The sequence below is a fragment of the Juglans regia genome, chromosome 4 (assembly GCF_001411555.2).
Source record: "Juglans regia cultivar Chandler chromosome 4, Walnut 2.0, whole genome shotgun sequence".
NCBI classification, from domain to species: domain Eukaryota; kingdom Viridiplantae; phylum Streptophyta; class Magnoliopsida; order Fagales; family Juglandaceae; genus Juglans; species Juglans regia.
In genome coordinates, this window is record NC_049904.1 from 32,415,997 (window position 1) to 32,437,537 (window position 21,541).

The following is a 21,541-nucleotide window of genomic DNA, read 5'->3' on the forward strand; positions in this document are numbered from 1 at the left end:
CATCAGTACCCATCTAGCTAGCTAGCTAGAAGTTGCAAGTCCTTAGGGTTTTGTAAGGGGTTTTTTCCCCCTATCAAACCTTAAAGCAAGCCTACGAGAGACTACTGAGAAAGTTAGTTATAAAGTCTGGCCAAGTCCAATCAAACCCAACAATCCTCTTCTTAAAAGGAGACGGTGGGCCTTTGCATAGTGCTCAGCCTATGAGCAAAACGCACCCACGAAGCAACCCCATGTAGGGAAAGTGGACGGTAGGGACAAATGAGACTCGTCGCCCTGATACCACCCCAATGAAGAACTACCCTCTGGAACCTGCACAGACAAGTAGACAAGAAATATGGAGAATCATTGATCTCCTGACAGCAGACATGGAGAGGCTTAATAGGAAACATTCGTAGGATAAAGTGAGTCAGGAAGCCACGCCGCATTAATAGCACCACTACTCGGATTCTGTGCCACATTAATGATGTCACCCCAGAAGTCACGCCACATTAAAGAATTCTGACATATGAACAGTGGAAATGATATAAGTTCCTCAAAGTCAGGGATGGACTATCTCCACCCAAAACTTAGTATAAAAGTTGATATTTAGATACGAAAAATTCTCAATGATCTCTCTAAATTTACGCATAAACTACTAAGGATATATACTGACTTTGGTATTGGAGACTCTTCGGCCACCACCAAGGCCTCCCATTTTTTGTATTTGCTTAAGTATGCAGGTCAAAACTTGAAAATCTAAATGGCTGAAATCCGACCCAAAAGCGTGTGAAACACGTTAACAGTTTTAATTACTTGTAATGCGGACTTTCTTTCTCAGCTAGCTCATGTTATATATGCCTCGTACTGATGAGGGTATGCATTTCATTAGGAATTACTTGGTAAAAGTTATATAAAAAATAAAGGTCTCATTTTTAAGATTTGTATACTACCGGAAATGGATTTTGATGAATCCGAGTAAAATACGTTCCATTGAAAAATAGGTTAATATATGGTTCGAGTCTTCTGATTTCGAAGAGTATGTATTACTAATGTGTTGATTATTTGAAGTGGATGTTTGAATGTTAGGAAGTGAGCAAAAGTTTGAAATGAGGTTTTATGAGTTTTTATATAATAAAAAAAATGTGGGTCCGACAAATCCTCCCGTTCTCTTCTTTCGAGAGTTGAGACCCAAACTCAGACATAAAGAAACCAAACTCGGACAGAAAAATTTTAAAAAGTGAGGACTCGGGAGAAAAGGAAGCACCAGCGTTTTTGGACCAAAATCAGGTACAATTTACAATTTGGGTTGGTGCGAAGGGCATTTGAGTTGCTTGGGCAAAGCCCACATTAAGCCAACCCAAAACCCATAAAGTTAATTGACAATTGGGTTTTCAGATGGTTGCCGCTAGACTTCGTCCCCTCGATCCACGCAATACTGACAATCGGGCCTTAATTACTTTTACAAATTAAGGAGCTCGTTTTTTCAAACTAAGTTATGGGATCAATGGTTGTGGCCATAAGACCATGACAAGAAAATGGCTGCAATGTAGTCCCGAAACGACCCTCCGACAAGAAAATTACATCGAGTATCATAGCGGCTTCGCTTCGCTGCTCCCCTTCTTCCCCAAACCCCGTGTCTGTGAGCATTGATATCTCAAAATGAACAGCGCCACGAAAGCAGCGTTGATAAGCTCGAAAGCCAGCTGCTTTCATTTGAGGGCAGCCCTCTTTCATTCTACTCCCGTCCTAGAACGTAAGAGGCGCAATTACTGGGAACCCGTTAGTCTCTCTCTCTCTCCCTCCATATTTTTGTATTTATCTCTACGGTTTTATCCTCTATGGTTTTATGTGAATGATTGGAGTTTTTTTGGGAAGAAAAAAACAAATTAGGAGATTTAGGGATTGCCTTATTCAGATCCTTCAGGATGAAAAACGATGTCTATATTAATACCTAGAATTTATTTTAAGATCTTATTAGTTGTTTCTATTTCTCTGGTTGGTTGACTTGGAAACTGGGAAATTGTATCAACTACTTTTATTAGGCTGAGCTGGTGGAAAGATCCGGTCTCTGCTTTTCAAGTTCATTTTTTTCTTTTGTATTATTGCCAGCCAGGCCGGAACATTTGCTAAAAATGTAGGCTTTCATTATAAATTAAATCGTCCCAGTATTTTCTCCCTCCCAATTTGCTCAATATATGGTTTATATATAAACGCCTGATGATCCGAGTGCAAAGAAAAACATTTTGAGATGCCATTCAGACCTCGTTATGGCTATATGATCGGGTTTTGTGACATATAGTTTATGCGTTAGTTTTAATGTAAATCTGAACTCACACACACTCTTTCTTTTTTCTGATGCTGAATGAAAATTCTCTTCTGCTCGTAACCCTTCATTTGCAGAGATCCAACAATTACCCAAAAAGGTTCAGACAGCTGCATGCAAAACAAACATTATTGCGGAATGTTGGTGCTTACGCGGACTTCATGTTTCAGGTCTCTATTTATGATGTTAGCTTATTGATGATGTTTCAGGTTGTTTACTTCTAAATAGTTTGTTTCCTCTCAGTATGGTTGATGCTTGATTTTTTTTTTTCAGTTGTGTCTGAAAAGAGTAAAGAATGATACAAGACTATGATAACCTTTGGTTTGAATGAGTAGCCATGTAAAGTTCATGGAGAACAGCTATTGCACCGTAAGATGGATGGTTGCAGAGACAGGGTGTCAGAGGCTAGTTGTATTGGTTGTAGAAGACAAGATGGAGGTCGTGTTAGTAGCAAATTGTTAGGTGCAAGAATTTAGGAAGTCAAACCGTGGGTGGTTTGTAACTACAAAATTAGGCTACTTACATCATTAATCATGGCAAAAAATAAATAAATAAATCAAACAGAGCACATGGATGTAGGTGATGGATAAATTGGAGCCCAAAAAATGCAAATGGAAAAAAGGTGAAGAGGTTTGAGATTTTTTGTTTCTAATGGAAAAATGTTTTGTTTGTATAGGATTATATGCTCAAGGGCACAATGAATATTGTAATTCTCCCTTTAGTTTGTGATTTTGTACTATGGCTTCTTCCTGATTATTTTTTATATGACGGTATCACTACTAATTCCTTGCTAGGGAGTGCAAAAGCTAGAAACATGAGATTTACTTATTTTAGTTTGCAATGAAGGAATGATATAGAAAATGAACTGAAGTGCTCTGGTCTTGATCAGTTCCATTTCAGCTCAATGGGCAAATTTTTTTTACAATTTTTTTTTATGGGCTTGTGGTGTGTGTGCTCATACCATTGTTAATACGTGAAGACTGAAACTTTTCTGATTTTTTATTGTTATCATATTTTATTTTAGAGAGATTTATTTTCTAATTTTCCTGCATGAACTGTTTTTGGAATTTCAGAGTTGGCGGGACGAGGATGAAGAGGATGACCCATCTTCAAGTAGGGGCCCCTCATGGTTTAGAAGGCAATACTCTGCTAAGGGTTCCAAAAGGGACTGGACCAACACCCAGGGACCCAAGCGATCGGGCAGAAGTAAGGACATTTTAAGTATCATTGGTGCTATAAAGAAAACACAACATGTCTAGTTGCAGGACTATATATATGAATAGCTCAACTTTAAACAAATTACAGGGTTGTAGGACCATCTTTTAAATGGTCTCCATCTAGGAAATCTTCTAGGCTTTGAAGTTTTTATTATCTGTCGGCCAAAATAGCCCTATAGATGGGCCTATTGTGCCTTTCGATTTGTTTAGATCAGTTGCTCTAGTTCTGAAGGCAATTATCTTTCAGCCTTTATGTAGGGTGATGCTCTTCTTAATGGCATCATGTGGGGCACACTAGGCATCCTTCACGGCATAACTGCTTCACTCGTGTGTTGAGTCTTGGATTCATGTTTCATCACCTTTTGAGGTTGCATTATATCATCCCATTTTCAATTATGGTTCAGGAGGTCACCAGTTCTGTGAAGAAGATGATGTTGATGTTGAGACCATTTTCCGATCTGCATTTGGTGGGAACCGATTCTTCTATTGGTCTTTCGTTAATGAAGAGAATTCTCAATGGAGGAGCTCATCAAACTATAATAACTTTGGGAGGTCCTGGAATTGGAGATATCGGAATGAAGAAACATATGATTCTTCATCTGAGTCTGAGAGTTCCGAGACAGATATGGCTTCAGACAGGCTGGCCCTTGGATTGAGTGCTTCTGGCCCTCTACAACTTGAAGATGTTAAAAATGCGTGAGTTCTCACTCGGTTCTCCATCTGAGTTTGCAAATCACCTCTTTCTTTTTTGTTTTCTGGTTTCGTCCATTCATCCATCTGATTCTGATTTTACAATTTCAGATATAGAGTCTGTGCACTAAAATGGCATCCAGATCGTCATCAAGGCTCTTCCAAGGTATTAGCATGATTCTCCATATGTTGAATCTTTTATGTGGAGTGTGGCATGAAGAAGGCATGTGTATCTTGCCAGGCTCATGAATTTTTCTTGTGTACATCAATGGGTTAAATCTCATCATTGCTTGTGCTGATTAACAGCTGACTGGTGCTGACAGACTGACTGATTTCTGGGCTTGAACAGGCTGTTGCAGAGGAAAAGTTCAAGCTTTGCAGCGCTGCATATCAATCTTTATGTGATAAGCTAGCCGTGAGTTAAGGATGCTTTAGAGCGTGCTGCATCCTAGCAGATGCAACTTACAGATCGTATTTTCATCGAATTCTGGAGTTAGAAGTTTTCTTTTTTCCCCTGAAGGAAAGAGTGTGGCAATTGCCACTATGGTTTCTCCCAAGGGGCAGCATAAATTCTCAGAATTCCTTGTTTTTTGGGGGGCAACTGGCCTGTTCTACCGGGGGCATACCCTGAAATATCTATGCAATTATGGTATGAGCTTGACAGCTTGTAGATTCTCCTTTGCATAGTCAGTAAGGAGGCAAGATCTCTCCTTCTTCATGCGCTGTAACTTGCATGTCTGTTAAACTTGAAGGCATATACAATTCATTTAGAACAAGAGATCATAATTTCATGGTTATGTTGAAAGCACAGCGTTGCGTATATATTGTGGATTCTCCTCCTCCCCATTCTTGCCTGTTAGGTTGCATTTCATCGTTTCCGTGTGAAGGCCATATATTACATATGAGTACTAGGTGATGCTTGATGACAAGAAATGGAAATAACCACGAGATTGTGTGGAAGATCCAAAATATTTTCAGCTCAAGTCTTCAGGAATACCAATGGGTTATTGGAATATTCCACATCACCTTCAAACTATTCTTCCCTCCTAATGAATAGAGTTCTCCCAATATATAAAGTGTGAAAAATGAATATTTATTTTTTAGAAAGTGAGATGAGATGAGATGAGATGAGATGAGATGAGATGAGATGAGAATTTTGTAAATAGTAATAAGATAATTTGTGAATAATAGTGAAATAGTTTGAATTGAATATTTTTTGAATTTTGGGAAAGGAAAGAGAAAAAATTGAATAAAAAATATTATAAAGTTCAAATATTGTTAGAAGATAGTTTATAATATTATTTTTGTTGGATGATTAAAAAAAGTTGAATTGTTTTTTATTTTTTTGAGAGGTTTTGAAAAATGAGAGAAAAAAAGTTAAATAAAAAAATAATATAAAGTAAATTATTGTTAGAATATGATTTTTTAATATAATTTTTATTTTGAGATTTGAAAAAGTTTGAATTTTTTTTATTTGAAAGTTTGAAAAAATTGTAATGATTAATTTGAAAAAATTGTAATAATTAGTTTTAAAAGTGTTTATATTTAAGTGATGTTTAGAAAAAAAATAAAATGAGAATAGATGGGACGAGACCAAAACTATTTTCAAACATACCCTTAAGAGTCGGGCTATTCTGCCGTCCAGAGTAGCCCGTTCATTTTGACCGCTAGTTGTTTTTGTAATTTTTTTTTAATTTTTCTATTCATATTTTTTTAATATATTTAAATATTTTTAAAAAATATATCAATATACTTAAAATTACTTTTTTAATCATTAAGTAAAAAATATAAAAAATAAAAAATCCTAACTATAAAGTAAAGTGGTAAGAAATGATGAACGAATAGTTTTTTCCTGCCCTTAATAAAGGTCGTTCGTGGGACACCCAAATTCGGCAGCGTTAAGGCTGTACTCTACTCGCATCCCATCGACAGGATCTCCACCCATACAACCACGTACAAAAAGCAGTACAAATACCCCACACGCATAAAACCATCGTGGGCAATTATTTAGGGTCTTACTTACTATGGGAAAACATAAAAAAATTTCCACTCAGAACATTAGAACACCTGCAATTACAAACTTTTTTTTTAACAAGAAAAAGCCTGGGATCTTATTTACTTATAAGTTGGAGAAATATTCTTGCATCCTAGGGTCGTACTATCTTGTTACAATGAAAAATAATATATACAAGCTTCATCATGTAAGTCCTTTATAAAAAATTCGATCTCACCATAGAAATGATGAAAAACTCATTTTTTCTTATTAGGTCCCACTTTTTTATAAAAAAACTTGTACATGTAGACTTATACCTGGGATTACTCTGCTACCATTAAGTTCTTCAAGGAAAGAAATGCTGAATAAACAAGTTGACCATCCGCTAATAAAAACAATATCATACTGAGGAATTAAGGACCGATTCTCGAGTTCAGCGTGATTCATCTCCCGGTGAGTTGTGTGAATGGACTAAGTTGGCCTCCAATAAGAGAGATATCTGGGTCCTGTTTGAATGATGGGGGCATGGCTGGCCACACAAATGAAGGCCTTTCAATGGGCACGGGTGGCAGAGGCGCTTCACCTGTAAGTACCTGCAATACTGTTTTCATAGAGGGCCTGTGGTGTGGGTTTGGATGGCAACAGGCAATTCCCAGTACAAGCATACGCACCATTCCTTGCTCGTCAAATTCGCCGGCCAATCTGGAATCAACTGCATCAAGAATCCTCTCTCTCCTATAAAGTTCCCACAGCCAATACACAATGCCGTTGTTGTAATCGTTATCTTCATTCTGGTTTCCAGGTTTTCTTCCACAGATAACTTCTAGTACAAGAACACCAAATGCATAGATATCTGTTTCAACAGTAGCCCTACCGATAAGAAAAGTTTCCGGAGCCATATAACCCGGTGTTCCTGCAATTTCTTTTGTTGTGTGGTGATCTTTTCCTCGTTGTTGAACGATACGAGCGAGCCCGAAATCTCCCAGCTTTGCATTGAAGTCTGAGTCTAACATGATGTTGCTGGCTTTTATGTCACGATGAAGCACCCTCTTTTCACACCCGTTATGAAGATAATCCAGTGCCTCTGCTACCCCGTAGACTATGATGCGTCTTTTTTCCCAGCCGAGTGTCGGCGATTCCTCATTGCCTAGTTGCTCATAGTCAAATATGAACTTATCTAGGCTACCATTTGGCATGAACTCGTACACAAGAAGGAAATCACGCTTTTCATAGCACCATCCAATCAATTTCACTAGATTTTTGTGATGGAGGTTGCCGATTGTTGTGACTTCTGCTATAAATTCTTGCTTGCCTTGAGTTGAGTCCTTTGAGACTCTCTTGACAGCTACCTCCTTATTTTCCAAGAACCCCTTGTAGACTGTTCCAAAGCCTCCTCTTCCGAGCTTGTTTTTCGGGTTGAAGTTGCCTGTCGCTTTTCTCAGCTCTTTCAGTCGAAATCTCCGTGGAGCTACAGAGGACCCTTTAATCTGGTCTTCAATCCTTGGATATGCATCTTCTGGTTGCTCTCTGTGGTTTCTCTGCAAATACAAGTAGAACGCAATCCCACATAACACCAGTACGGTTGGAACTGTGATCCAGACCCATAACAGCTCTGGATTTTCATCACCAACATCTTCACCGTTGAATTCCCATGACCTTACGCAGTTTAGTTCGGTGTAATTACTTGTTGAAGCAGAGAATCCCACAAAAACCTTCTCCGGAAGATGCTGAGAGAGATTAAGAGGCAGAGACAATACTGGCATGCCCTGCCTTGTTCCATATTTAGTCATGGAAACGAAGACAGAAATATTTTTGCCATCATACTGAACTCTTGCCTCTACGTCAGCTGCTGAAGAAAGATTAACACTGTAGTCTGCTAAAGACACTCGTTTGATTGAGTAGATGCTATTTACATTCAAGCCAACATGGTTATCATCGAGATCTTCTGGATAGCTCTTTCTCGTGTCAAATTCAACGGCCACGACATTAGCCTGAGAGGATCCATTCGTTGTCGCGTTTACGATCCCAAGCCATTGCCCAGAGCTGGCCTCCGGAAGAGCGGTATCTGCCGCTAATATGAAGGCCATGCCTTCGCCACCTGGAGATGTCTGGGGGGTGATATTCAATATAAAGGTGGTATTGAAAGCTGCTGTCACGCCTTTGCTCTTGCTTTTCAATCTGAACTGCGTCTCGTAAAAGACCCGTCCGGAATTGTCTTTGAGATCTTTTAATCCTTTAGAATCAGGTGTAACTTGGATAGCATCCAAGAAGATGCGTGACTTCTTGCTCATTTGAAGTTCAGGGGGATATTCATGCGGGAATGTTGGAAAGTTAAAGGAAAGGCACCCAACTGGAGAAAGAGCTCCACCCAAGAGGCCTGCTAGAAAAAGGGACACAGCTAGCTGAGAAAACCACACTGTACCCATGGAAAACAGAGTTTGGTCTTTAACAGGTTGAAGTATTGCAATTAATTATGCCAAGGTTTAACACCGATACATGAGAAGAACATGAACAAATTAAAGCAAAGCTACAGATCTTATAAATGACATATTCTCAACAGATCAAAGACCGGAGACAAATCAACTTTTAGAATAAAGAGAAATTTCCCTGCACTTTCTGCTGTTCTATTCTAATGTTGTTCAAGGGTACAATATTATACGTAGTCAACTGCCATGGTTATCTAGGTGGTGGTTTTGATTTCTCTTATTTAATTCTTGCACGTCGAAGTTTCCACCAAGTCAACTTTCTCCTCTTGATCTCCTTTGTCTGATCTCTAATAATTAACAAACTATATATTAAAAAATACGATAGTCAAAGTTCTATAAAATATAATTTTCATCTATCGTCAAAGTCCGACTCTCTCTAATCTTGTTGGCAAGATCTGGAACCTCCGATCCAGGTGCACCTCAAGAAATTCTTTGAAAGATATTTATTTCTAAATAATTATTAGCGTGCAAAAACTGCTCAATGTTGGGTGGAACATTGAACAATTGTTAAAAAGAAAATGTCAGCAATGACATCTTTTATGTTTGGCAGTTTGAACAGTTTACTTACAGATAATTAATAATTATTAGTTTCAATATTAAATTTGAATTATTAATTTTTTAGGAGGTGATATTATATATGATCGATCTGTTACTATATAATTTTTAGAATTATGACATCTTTTGTTTCTGTTAAGCCACCTCATCATTTATCCCATCATGAATTTTATATTTTTATTATGATAAATGATTTATACAAGTTCCAAATAGATAAGTTCCATACAATCTCTTATAAAAAAGTAGATCCCACTTTAAAAAAATGTAAAAAAAACTAGTATTTATTAGTGGAACCTATTGTTTTACAAAAGGTTTGTATGAGACTTATCTATTTGAAACTTGTATCTAGCATTACTCATTTCTAAAATCACATGACCTATACTCTTTTGCAGAGAGACTGACATCTGCATACTGTACAATATGGTTTATTATTATACTATCAGCTGCAAATTTTAGAATTAATAGTGGAGACAGATTCTTTACTTGCTGTGAATTGGTTTAGTAAAATACAAGAGCCTCCAGCTAGCTAAGAAGTATTTTGAAATGTGGAATAATTAGTATCTATTCTTTAATTATTTCCTTTTGAATTAGTCCATATATACCTACAGAGAAGTGAATATATAGCTTGGTTGATGCTTTAGTAAATTTAAAAGCTCGATTAATCCGTTATGATAGATAGTATGAAATCATTATTATATATATGAATTATTCTCTTATAATATATGTTTTTTGCAAGGATTTTAATTGGCTTTGGGTTTGGATTTATGTGACCCTCAAAACTACTTCCCCATTTGTATAAGATATTCCTCCACCACAAGAGATAGTTGATAATAAGACTCGAGGTTCCCATCTCTCTTATTAAAAAAGGATACAATATTGAAAGTATTTTTTTTCTTTTAAAGAGAAATAAACTTGTGATCAGAAAGTATAAAAATATGATAATTAACTTCATTATCGATCGGATGATATAAAAAATGAAAAAAAAAATAAAAAGGACATTACTTTAAAAATAATAAATATATTATCTTGAGAAAGTTCTGGCAATAAAAAATTTTTATAAAAGTAAATTTATAAATTGACGTAATTTGATATGATATATTATATTATAAAATTATTTTTATTAAATAAAATAATATAATATATCACATAATCGATCAAATCATATCATTTTATGAATTTATTTTTATACGATAGATTTATACCCATAACACTTTTCCATTATTTTTTAATGAAATATATTGACTCGCACTGCATAGTTGCACCCCGTCATAGGCTCGATTGATTGGGCACGTAACATATTTCCACATTCACTCGGTTCGTAATGAGACCCATGCTGCGTGACTCATGATTGTCAGTAAGGAATAATAATATTGTCGATCTACATGCATGAGAACTGAGAATAAATCATGCAGACCGATTAGAATTAAATCATTCAAAATTCAAACTCTCATGAGGTTGATATTTTTGGAAAGATCAGCTCTTTGCATGCATGCATATTCTTTTATAATTTTTTTAAGTCTTTCCTTGGATGGCGATGTCTGCTACGAAATTCCAATTTGTAATGAGAGAGAGAGAGAGAGAGATAGAGAGATAGAGAGAAGAGAAGAAAATGTTGAGCAGACGAAAGAAGAAAAAATAACAATTGGAAATAACAGGGATCGTTCCACGAAATAATTATGACTTCAAAGAAATCTCAGCGTAATAGTATCATGTACTGTACAAGTACTGGTCATTGGCCCCTAAAGTCAGTGTCGTTTTCTTTTTTCTCTGTCCATTACTTACAAGGATGATGATTTTTCCAAGCTTCCAGCTAGGTCTCTTTTGGACATACTGAAATAGGCTACAAGCTGCCTACATCTGGTTTAATTAACGAGAGCACTTCGTTGGATTAGTTAAAAATTAAATTTAATAAAAATTTAATTATTAAATAATAAAATATATCACATTGTAATAGTTATATTTTTAATATTTAAAATATAATTACAATAACATCTAAAATAATTTTCAAATTTAAAACACATTATTTATTCATTAAATCTATTTTATATCATTTGTTTTTTTCTCTCAAAATCTACATCAACTACGGTAGTTGCCATTTTTCCCTTCCCATGGCTTTCTCCCTTCCCTCTCAAAACCCAGACGCCCTTCGCACCAAGACCCCGAGTATTTCATCTTCGACCATAAAGAGCCACCACCCCACCACCACCCCACGTCTCATCGGCAACAACGGCACAGCACCACCGCACCACCACACTCTTTACTCTGGACGGAAATGACCAAAACCCCTCTTTCTCTTGCCAATCTGCTTCTCCGAAGCTCAAGTAATATCTTTTCACGTATAAGATTTGATTCTCTTGATGATTCCTAACTTTATTCCGCACCTCGCCATCCCTCGCATTCCTCTTCTCTAAACCCTAATATTTGATTGTGGGTGGGTTTAGCTATTTGTGTATCTTGAATTCTGTCTCTGTTTATGATTGAGGAATGAGGGGACGTTGCTTGTAAATCTTTTTCCATGAGAATTATCTGTTTGTGTATTACGAGAAAAATCAAGAATTTATACAAATCTGTTTGTGTAAAAATTCTCTACTCTATTTCTGTTTGTGTATATAAAGAAAAAGCAAAAATTTATACAAATCTGTTTGTATATATTTCTCTACTCTATTTCCGTGAGGATTACACATAATTTATACAAGACCTGTTGTAATAGAATAGCAAGAATTTAAATTTCAAGTTTACATTTGAATAAACTACAACTACGATAGTTTCTCTACTTTGAAATTTGAAGTTTGTGGTATTTCTCTACGGTAAACTTGCTTGTTTGGTTGCTATTGCATTGCATAGCATGCTACCTCTAGGTTAGAAAAAAATAGAAAAAATAAAAAATAAAAATAAAAAAAGATTCTTCCATCCATTCATATATGAAAATAAGAACTTGTCCATTCCATCACTAATGTCACCAAACATTTCTCCAATTGAGCTGGAACTGAGCATGCCATGAAGATAAGCCACTCGACCATATATTGTAAATTTGCAATTGTAAGTTACACATGCAGCTACTAGTTTGTGGATAAGACCTGAATGTATTTTGTGAGAATGTGGATAAGACTTGAATGTATTTTGTGAAAATACAAAGTCCTACCAATGTATTTTATGGATGTAAAACCTAAATGTATTTTGTGGAAATATAAAGTTATATTTTGTGTATTTTGTGGATGAAGCTGTATTTAATATTTGAAGTTGTACAGATAGAGAGATCTTCTATACTTTGCTCGAAATGAAGAAGCCGTACAAACCTGAAAAGAAAAAAAAAAACCAGAAAGAAAGTTTGGATAGAAGAAAGTTTGGCAAAAAAAATATTATTAAATGAAAAATAGAGTAGATATGGTTGTTTGATAGAGAAAAGTTTGGTAAAAGAAGATGGTTGGATGAAAAATTTAGTACATATGATTATTAGATAGAAGAAAGTTTGGTAAAAAAACTATATGATAGAAGAAAATTTGGTAAAAAAAATATATAGTTGGATGGGAAATATTGGATTGGTTTGTAAATTAAGACATTTATATAGAATTTTAGATAAGTTTAATTAGACGTTTGTGGTTATAGCATTAAATGACAATTGAAAAAATAATATTTTTTTAACCCATAATTTAATTAGAATATAATTACTATTAATATATAATATTATGAATAGTAAAATATAATAAAATAAAATAATTTAATAATTAAAAAAATTAAAATATTTTTGAAATTATTAATTACTCATGAATAAATGAATAATCCAATGTAGAGATTTAACGTGAATAGCTAAAGTCAAATTTATCTTTTATTATTTTATTATCATATAATAAAAAAATTACTATTCTAATATAAAATTTTATGTAAATAGAATAGTTAAAAGTTAAATTCATCTTATATTCATAAAAAATGTATTTTATTTTTAATTAATCGGATAAGAGTGTTATTATAAAGATGACCAAAATATTCCTGTAACTGTCAAATCTTTTTTTTGATGGAACAACTGTCAAATCAGTACTAGGTTTCGTATTCATGTTCTTGTATTAATGCTGGCGGCAATGTCGTATGACATTCTTCCCTGTTTTGAGCCGGCCTGTCGTTCCCTTTGTAATTTCTGTTTTCTACTTTTGAGGATTTAGATGCTGGATCAAGTCTTTGTGCTTGTGATGCCGCTCTTTTAAAGCAACTGGACGCATGCATACCCAATTAAGGGCATTGCCTGGATATGCCGCTTGGGTTGCCCAACCCAGGCAGCCTATATATGTTGCCATCTGAAAGGAAATTATATGATGGAAGCTCCTAATTGAAAAAGATTTCAAATCCAATGATTGAAATCATAAATTAATTACAAAATCTAAGGATTAATTAAATAATATAATTAATTAATAGCGAGTCGAGTCCGTCGACCCAAATACATAACGTCGTCTATAATCTGCCCGGCCAAGCAAAAATCCAACTTGTTAGGCCGTAGAGTCACAGTCATGCTGGTGGGCCAAAATTTGATCCCATGATGATATATATTTGGACCATAGAATCGTAATTTTGGAGTAATTAGGTCGAGCAGACTTTTTGAACGTATAAAAACTAATTGCTGCATGCAGAGGCAGTTGCAATGTCTAAGCAGTACTTGTTAAAGGTACTTAATTGCTTTTTTAACTAAAAATTTAAACAGCCCAATCGACAACGATTAATGCTGATCCAGCACTTATAGTACTACTAATCCATTCATGCATGCTTCATTAATGACGTTTCCAGCTTTTGGCAGTTGCAATCATGTAGATCTGAACAAAAAAGTAGTCTCCCTAAATTAAGCAATAAACAGCATTTCCTTCGTTCCTTGATCATTATCATGATTTGAAGAATTTCACTTGTTCTGATTTGAATCATTCCCATCAATTAAACCTTGATCTGGGATATATTCCACAAAGGCAACGACAGAACGTACCATCCTAAAATTAATGATTTTCCAGGTAGGGGCCGTCTGACTCAGAAAATTAAATTCCCATTTCTCAACACCGCGTGCCAACGCTTGCAGTACTGCCGCCAAAATTACATGCATATGAGGATCACACATGCATGATGCAACACCCAAAATGGGATCTGATCAGCCTAATTATGTATATATTGATCAAGCTAGCTAGCTAGCTACCCAGCTGAATGTTTATCCTGGACTTCATTAATATGGCCAGCGTCCAAGCCCAAACGATCGAGATTGATAGACAATAGGATTCAAGGTCATTAGAGGCTGCGGTGCAAAGTAATATTCTAGATGATGATCTTTGGCACTGTAATTATATTGATCCAGTACTGTAGAAATTAACTTCTAGCGCTAGCTAGCTCATGCATGATACGATGTCTTAGATATTAATTTCGATTGCTTCATATTTTTGTCCTGATCTTTTTCCTTTTTCGTCTTTCCTTTATACGTACCTCTGATTTAAGCATCCCATTGAGTTGCATAAGAAATATATTATCATGCACCTCAAGGCAATTATATATACACCTCTGAGTACTTCACCCACTGCATGCAGCTTAATGCTTATAAAAGCTCGATCATGCACCTCACTGGAACCCATACGAGAAATATATTATAAGACGCGTACAGCTAGTTCAACCTTCAGATCATTAATCCAGCCTGCCAGGTGGGCCGCCAAAGTTGAATCAATTATCAAATGATTATGAATTTTATCATCATCATCATCATAACAGGTTTCATAAAATCTTACAGGCCGCCAGCAGCCTGCTGGTGCAGTACTGCACCAGCAGGCTGCTGGCGGCCTGTAACATGATTAATTGTGATCTTTCCATGGCAGCCGTGCATTTTCTAATCGATTGTGCAATATTGATCTTTCTGTAGCTGGCTGCGGATAGCTTTAGCTCTCTATCAAATCCAAGGCAAAAAAGTACTAGTGATTCTGTGAAAGTGAGTGGTGTTTATATAAAAGAGAGTCTGGAAAACTCAAACCTAGCCAGTTGATCAGCTTTTTGGCTATGATCAAACAAGTTTTTATCGGTTCAAGATCTGATTGGCAGGCCATACATCTAGCCCCGTGACATCCAATTATTATCTGAGTGGGGGCATGAACTAAGGTTGGCCAAGGCATGATAACGATCTGTTGGGACCTTTGGATCACACATACGTACCGCGTACACTACCACACCGTCCTTGAATCCCCATCATTATTGCTTGCTGTATCAAATCAAGAACAAGATATTAGAAATATGCATGCTTTATACATCAGTTTTGTTTCACAATTATAAATAAATAAATTAAATGCTGACATTTTTTTTTTTTTTTTGCAATTTCCATATCAACGACTTGCATGTTTAATGTGTACGTTAATAAGCAGAGTTGCAAAAATATTTTTCTATACGTACACATGTTCAAGACCACGTCTGGCTAGCTAGCTGTACATGATGTATATTAAAAGACCAGGCCAGATAGTTGAGATCGAGAACTAGGAAATCCCATTCAAAAGGATGCATGGATGCATGTACGGCTTCATTGTAATTTTTACAAAAGAAACAGCTCCAATTATGTTGCTTGCAGATCTTTTCATGCGTGGCGTACAAAGACATCGATCGTGAATACTATTTCGTCGTCAGAAATGTTTTAATTATATATTAAAAAAAAGTTTACGAAAATAAATTTATTAATTGATGTAATTTGATATGATATAAAATTATTAAATAAATTTAATCGTATCATACGAAATGCATGGATAACCATTCAGTACTACTGTTGTAGATCCTATGATGAATTGACGCGATTTCTAGTAGTAGTATATATGTCTCTTAATTATATATACATCGGCCTTTTGCCATGGTAATTTCACAAAAGCTAGCTAGCATGATCTGGGTTGAGATCAGAGGATATTGGTCTTCGGCCAAGCCAATATATATATATGTGGAAAAGGTTTTAGCTATTGTCTCCATCCAGCTAATTCCGGTCAACATCCCAAAAGAATCTCTTTGTCATATTTAATAATGGTACGTTCAGGCACATGAATGGCATCTCTACAATCTTATTCAAACCACAAAAAAGAGAAGAGAGAGCATTCAGCGAAAAAACTGTAACTTTATTAGCATATTGGCTTCATGATGCAAAATGAGTTCGATTTTCTAAACTAGGCGAGCTAGCGAAGAAGACAACCACAAATATTCAAATAATAATAATAATAATAAAGCTAATATAATTGAAAAGCAGTGCTAGCTGCAGTATATAGTACTGTAGAAAATGAAAGACATGCATATCTTAATGTCCGTGGGGGGTCAGGGAGGTGCACACGCGTTAATTGTTCATCATACTGGCCAGTGACAATATTCCTGCATGGGGTCTCTATATATTATATACACTTGCTAATTAATTAATTTTGCAGTCCTTAAGTCTGCTTATAATTGGAGGAGAACTCGATTGATTATGTCACTTATGATCATTGGATTAATTTAACCCTCTTTTATGAAGAATTAAACGGCCCAATTAAATATATATATATATATAAAAGTCTTCTTGTAAGCGAGTTTTTTCACCAAACTATGCATCAATACTGATATGTAAGGTATATATTTAATGAAACAGTGTAAATTGAAGACGAAAATTATTTTCATGAGACATAAGACATTTTTTTCTCTCAACTTTTTTTTTTCAATAAAAAAATCATGTCAACATCGGTACGCGACGCGATTTTGGCATACCAAACTGCTTCTACCTAGCAAGGTTATATATATACATATATATATATATATATATATGCATCCTTGATGTTCCTTTCCCTCTAATTATAGCACTAACATCCAGTACTTAATTAATTTCCATTTACTTCTTCCCATATACACTACGCTATAAAACAGTACTGGAGCATTTGGCCGTCTTTTCTGTACGTTTATATGTATTGTTATCCAGGTATGTGTCGTTGGGGTTGTAAAGTTCTTGTACAAGCTCAGATTTCTTGTGAGGCTTAAAAACATTGAACGACCTAAAGTACTGAAAATTGGTAAAGCAATTTGATTGGATTAATGAAATTCTGGCATGCAAATTAATCTAACCACGCATCAGAGTAGACGGATCGATCTAGTTAGAAAGTACTAGACCTTATAATAATTACCCAATGATCATATATATTATACTCGCAAGTCATGCCCAACCCAACCTATATTATATGGACAGAGTTAGGAAGCCGATTTTGTTTTCCTTTGTCAAACTGCATGTCATTAGTGCATCTACTCTTTTAGGACAGCCACTCATGTGGTAATTCCAAATGAAAATTTTAGCATCATACTAAGTTGTAAACATATTGCCGCCACGAAAAAATATCACAAAAATAAATTTATAAAGTAATATGACTTCATATTTTATAAATTAATGGTGGGTTTCAACTTATAAAAATGGCTCCGGGTTTCTTTTTTCCTTTTCAAACGGAAGAAATTGATTAATTAAATATCAACGTATTAGTTTTTATTCTATTTTCTCAACGTTTCTACGTACGGATGCCAATTAACTAGAACGTACGTACTGTAAATATTGATGCCTAACTATATATATATATATATATATATATATATTCTTCCTCTATATATACTTTCTCTAATATTAAAACTACGCTACAAGAATATTTTTTAATTGTGGTCAATTATTTCTTGCAAATATAACTATTTTTTGTCAAAATGAGTTTATTTTCATCGTAAATAATTATTTTCATCACAAATAATCCGTCACAAATATTTATTTATCTTGTAGTGCCATCACACATAAACAAAAAGATTAGAGGAAGAAGAAACTGATAGCTAAAAGCATCTTATAATTACCATTTGTAATTCATTAAAAATGTCATACGCAAATTAACAGAAGTTGAAAGTAGTTGCACCAAGTGCACCTGATAAAGTCAAACCCGAACCTTCATTGCTTTTAATTTATCGCTCGGGACATGAAATAATCCTCACCCATTTTTGCCTTTCAGAGCTTGCATGCCCTACTAATATTGATGATCGGCCACCACAGTCCCGTTGTTTGTTTGGCCGAGCAAGCTGCTTATGGAGCGCGCTTTAACCATTCCAAGCTTCATCCTTTTCTTCGTGAACATCAATGGCTTATTCTCATCTTCATCTTCACCGCCATTATCTAACACGGAATCCTTCAGTTCGTTCTCTAGTAGCGACGATGAAGTTGTCGATAGTGGCTCAGACTCATCCCTCTTCAGAGCAGTAAGAGTATTACTACCAGCCAAGGATCGGCTTCGAAGGCTTGTCATGCTCCTTAGCCTTCCCTTGCCCAAGTGATGCTCGCATAGAGAGTAGCCCACAAGAGTCTGTTGGCAACACCTCCATCCTCTCCCATTAACACGGCTGCACCTCGACCCCTCCATAAGTGCACCACCTCTAGCCCTCAGCTTTTTTGCACCGGTACTCTCAAGACCCCGCGCCTTTGTTTCTTTTTCTTCTCCCAATTCCTCGTTATTTATTTGTTGCGCACATTTGTTGCTACTGATCATCTCCGTCTTCATCTTAGTCTTCATCTTGATCTTATCTCTCTCCATCATCGCGTCTTCCCTGGATCTTGATCTCTCGAAGGAACTCCTCCTCTTCTTTGGTGGAAACGATTTCTCTCCGTCACACCAAGTACTCCCAGATGCTATGACGTACGTACATTACAGCCAAACAACCAACACACCACCACATTGAATACCTTTTAACGGTAGAGATTCTATGATCACTAATTTGCTCTAGTAAATAAATAAACTTTACCTTGATAAATAGCCCTTGATTCTGGAAGAACCCCAGTAACAGTTTCTGCACCCAGGATGCCACCCTTCCTAGAAGCAAACCAGACCCAGAAAACCCACAACCACGTACATAAAATTTACAACATTAAGGAAGAACCAAGCAAAACCCCAAAAAACAAATGCAATATGGAGAAAGATGCAGTGTAGCTGGGACCAGCAACGCCATGCTAACGTGTACCGCATGGGTGTATTAGTTTGCCAAGATAAAAAAAGACGGGCTAGATTAGATTAGATGGGAAGGTATATATATATATAAATGGTGGCCATCACACAGTATTTCCACTTACACAATTTTATTTTTCCTTTTCTTTTTCAAAAAAAAAAACCATCTAATTATATGGGTAAAATCAAGTTATAGATGTCCGTATTTTCAACTTTTTTACTACGAGAGATTTCGTGAAAAATGAGAAGGACATGGGTTAGTTCTTTCTGCCTCCTTTCTTACCTGATATCATTGCCCTTCTCTACCTCTCCCCCTCTCTCATATTCCCCTTGCAACAACTCCTGCAAAATCACAAAAAATATATGATCCACTCACACATGCTTGACCCTAACGTGCCCCACTCTAGGTTCACAAATTCAGCATCTGGAAAATTCATACACCTGCCTCTTTAGGGTACATTGAACCAAAGTGCACCCCACAACCGCACATAAAACTAGCAACGGTAAAAATTGATGATAAGAGAGATTGTTTCACTGACCGAAAAATCTTTCTTTTTCTTCTCCTTGTGAGTCCCACTAGCATTATCAGAGCAATCCAGGCCACTGCTTCCTCCTTCGATCGGTAGGAGGCGTTGATTGGGTTGATCGGACGGCTGATAATCAAAGTGGGCACCTCTTTCGCGATGAGGGGTAAGATTTCCAAGTGGGTCTGAAGCCTTCGGGTGTGTGGCATCTTGGAGTTGGAGTTGCACCACCGGAGACCGACTGAGGAGGGGATCTGAGACAGTAACGGAAGCGAGAGACGAGAGAGAGAAGGGAACCTGCCTTTTCCGGATCCTCATCAGTGTAAAGATAAGATATTGATCTCTGTCTCCCTCTCTAATCAAGAGATTTTTGGCTGGCTTAGAAAGAAAGAAAGACCACTCACGCACTCAGACCCAGCAGTGATCTTTCAGGTCAGATTTCGCAGAGAGAGAGAGAGAGAGACCGAGGAAGACCGTCTACTCCTACTACAACACCAAGACCAAGAAAAAATTGTTATGCTTTTTAAATATTTCTTGGGTTCCCTTTCTCTCTCTAACTTTTATTTGCTGCACCAATTGCACCACAGAAAAGAAAGGAATTAGGGAAGCATGCGTTTCTAGTTCTTGTATATGAGAGGTTAGAGGGGGAGTAGTACGCACGTGTGGAGGGAGGATAGCACGTGTGATGGTGACCAGGAGGTTGTGGTTACCGGTAGATGAGGTAGCCGGTGAGAGAGAGGGGCGGGGGAATGGGGACGAAGAAGGGGGCGGGGTACGGACGAGGAGATGCAGATGCGATGCCAGGGTGGAAGAGGAATACAAAATGATGGGAAGTTGGGTAGTTTTATCGTTTTTAAATTTATTAAAAGAAAAGAAGAGGACGATGGGTCCCATTACCCACTCCTTAGCTGGCTCCTCTTCAAAGTCTTTAACGACCGAGACGCTCCTCCCCTGGCTGCATTCATCTGCTTCCGCAGCCACCAGCATTACCACCACTATTAGTTGGAGTAACCGGCTCTGTTCCATGACATGCCTATGTTCTCTCTCTTTTTCATTTTCTTTTTCTTTCCCATGAAGCGTTTCATTAATTAGAAATCAGAGCAACGTATGCTAACAGGGACTCTCAATAAACATCTAATTACAACTGGTCACGAATAAAAATAAATTTATAAATTAACGTAATTAAATGTGATATGTTTAATTATAAAATTATTTTTATTGAGTCTAACATATCATATAAAATCAAATCTAACTTATAAATTATTTTTGTAATTGTAATACTTTTCTTTTCAAAATTAAACTGCGATATTTTATAACAATCTGATTGGCAAACTGTGGTATTGTTGGAGAGTATGGTAAGTTTGTCAGCTACCTTCCATTGTTCTAGATTAACCTGTGGAGATAGCCATGCACTTCCTCTTCTTCGTAATTTTTGGTAGGAATGTTCGATTGAACAGTGACTAAGAGCACTCATTCACAGTGGTACCAATACATGGGATCCACATGCCAAGATTCTGATAATCTACTATGGTTGGGTCAAATTTGAGAGGTCCAAAGATGTTAAATTTGACCATGTCGCCGTTGAAGTGACAAAAATGTGACATCTCACAAAGACAACGGACGATGATTTTTTATTTTTTATTAAATTTAACCTCAATTGAGTTAGAAAAGAAAAAAAAAAATTAATAGCTGGCTTTACCACAAGGTTCGGCTTTTTGTTTCTGTATTGTCATTGAATTTTATTCAGCATGTAGAAATCTGCGGAAGCATCTTATGTACTGCAGAGTAAAACCCAAATGTGCTGAATATTAGTGA

At 36.3% G+C, this 21,541-nt stretch overlaps 3 protein-coding genes across 5 annotated transcripts; 1 reads left to right on the top strand and 2 right to left on the bottom strand.

Moving 5' to 3' along the window:
* The first annotated feature begins 1,498 nt into the window (after positions 1–1,498).
* LOC109020456 lies at positions 1,499–5,031 on the top strand. 3 transcript variants are annotated; one of them, XR_004801277.1, is made up of 6 exons: positions 1,499–1,758; positions 2,380–2,472; positions 3,376–3,508; positions 3,767–4,215; positions 4,321–4,375; positions 4,559–5,031. XR_004801277.1 is itself a non-coding variant. In XM_019002918.2 (6 exons), exons 1-6 carry the CDS (start codon positions 1,639–1,641, stop codon positions 4,631–4,633), a joined length of 768 nt encoding a protein of 255 aa, XP_018858463.2. In that variant the 5' UTR covers positions 1,615–1,638; the 3' UTR covers positions 4,634–5,031. The 3 variants fall into 3 exon arrangements, 2 of the variants coding, with proteins under 2 accessions (XP_018858463.2, XP_018858464.2); XM_019002918.2 differs by having other exon boundaries at positions 1,615–1,758; positions 3,924–4,215; XM_019002919.2 differs by having other exon boundaries at positions 1,615–1,758; positions 3,924–4,215; positions 4,516–4,618.
* A 1,015-nt stretch (positions 5,032–6,046) lies between these two features.
* LOC108999737 (probable L-type lectin-domain containing receptor kinase S.5) lies at positions 6,047–8,709 on the bottom strand. The gene has a single exon (XM_035689413.1). It carries the CDS (start codon positions 8,626–8,628, stop codon positions 6,646–6,648), a length of 1,983 nt encoding a protein of 660 aa, XP_035545306.1. The 5' UTR covers positions 8,629–8,709; the 3' UTR covers positions 6,047–6,645.
* Positions 8,710–18,138: 9,429 nt separating this feature from the next.
* Positions 18,139–20,470, bottom strand: LOC109020453. Its single transcript, XM_019002915.2, has 4 exons — positions 19,742–20,470; positions 19,486–19,544; positions 19,003–19,070; positions 18,139–18,889 (listed from the first exon to the last, which is right to left on the bottom strand). The coding sequence occupies exons 1-4, from the start codon at positions 20,042–20,044 to the stop codon at positions 18,234–18,236; spliced, it is 1,086 nt and encodes a 361-aa protein (XP_018858460.2). The 5' UTR covers positions 20,045–20,470; the 3' UTR covers positions 18,139–18,233.
* Between the last annotated feature and the right edge of the window lie 1,071 nt (positions 20,471–21,541).

Bases quoted from the DNA above. Each gene is read 5' to 3' on its own strand.
- LOC109020456 (XM_019002918.2), top strand. From the start codon at position 1,639: ATGAACAGCGCCACGAAAGCAGCGTTGATAAGCTCGAAAGCCAGCTGC. The intron at 2,473-3,375 runs GTCTCTATTTAT...TTGGAATTTCAG, and splicing joins ACGCGGACTTCATGTTTCAG to AGTTGGCGGGACGAGGATGA. The intron at 4,216-4,320 runs GTGAGTTCTCAC...TTACAATTTCAG, and splicing joins CTTGAAGATGTTAAAAATGC to ATATAGAGTCTGTGCACTAA.
- LOC108999737 (XM_035689413.1), bottom strand. From the start codon at position 8,628: ATGGGTACAGTGTGGTTTTCTCAGCTAGCTGTGTCCCTTTTTCTAGCA.
- LOC109020453 (XM_019002915.2), bottom strand. From the start codon at position 20,044: ATGAGGATCCGGAAAAGGCAGGTTCCCTTCTCTCTCTCGTCTCTCGCT. The intron at 19,545-19,741 runs GTCAGTGAAACA...GTGATTTTGCAG, and splicing joins AGAAAAAGAAAGATTTTTCG to GAGTTGTTGCAAGGGGAATA. The intron at 19,071-19,485 runs GTAAGAAAGGAG...GTTTGCTTCTAG, and splicing joins GAGAAGGGCAATGATATCAG to GAAGGGTGGCATCCTGGGTG.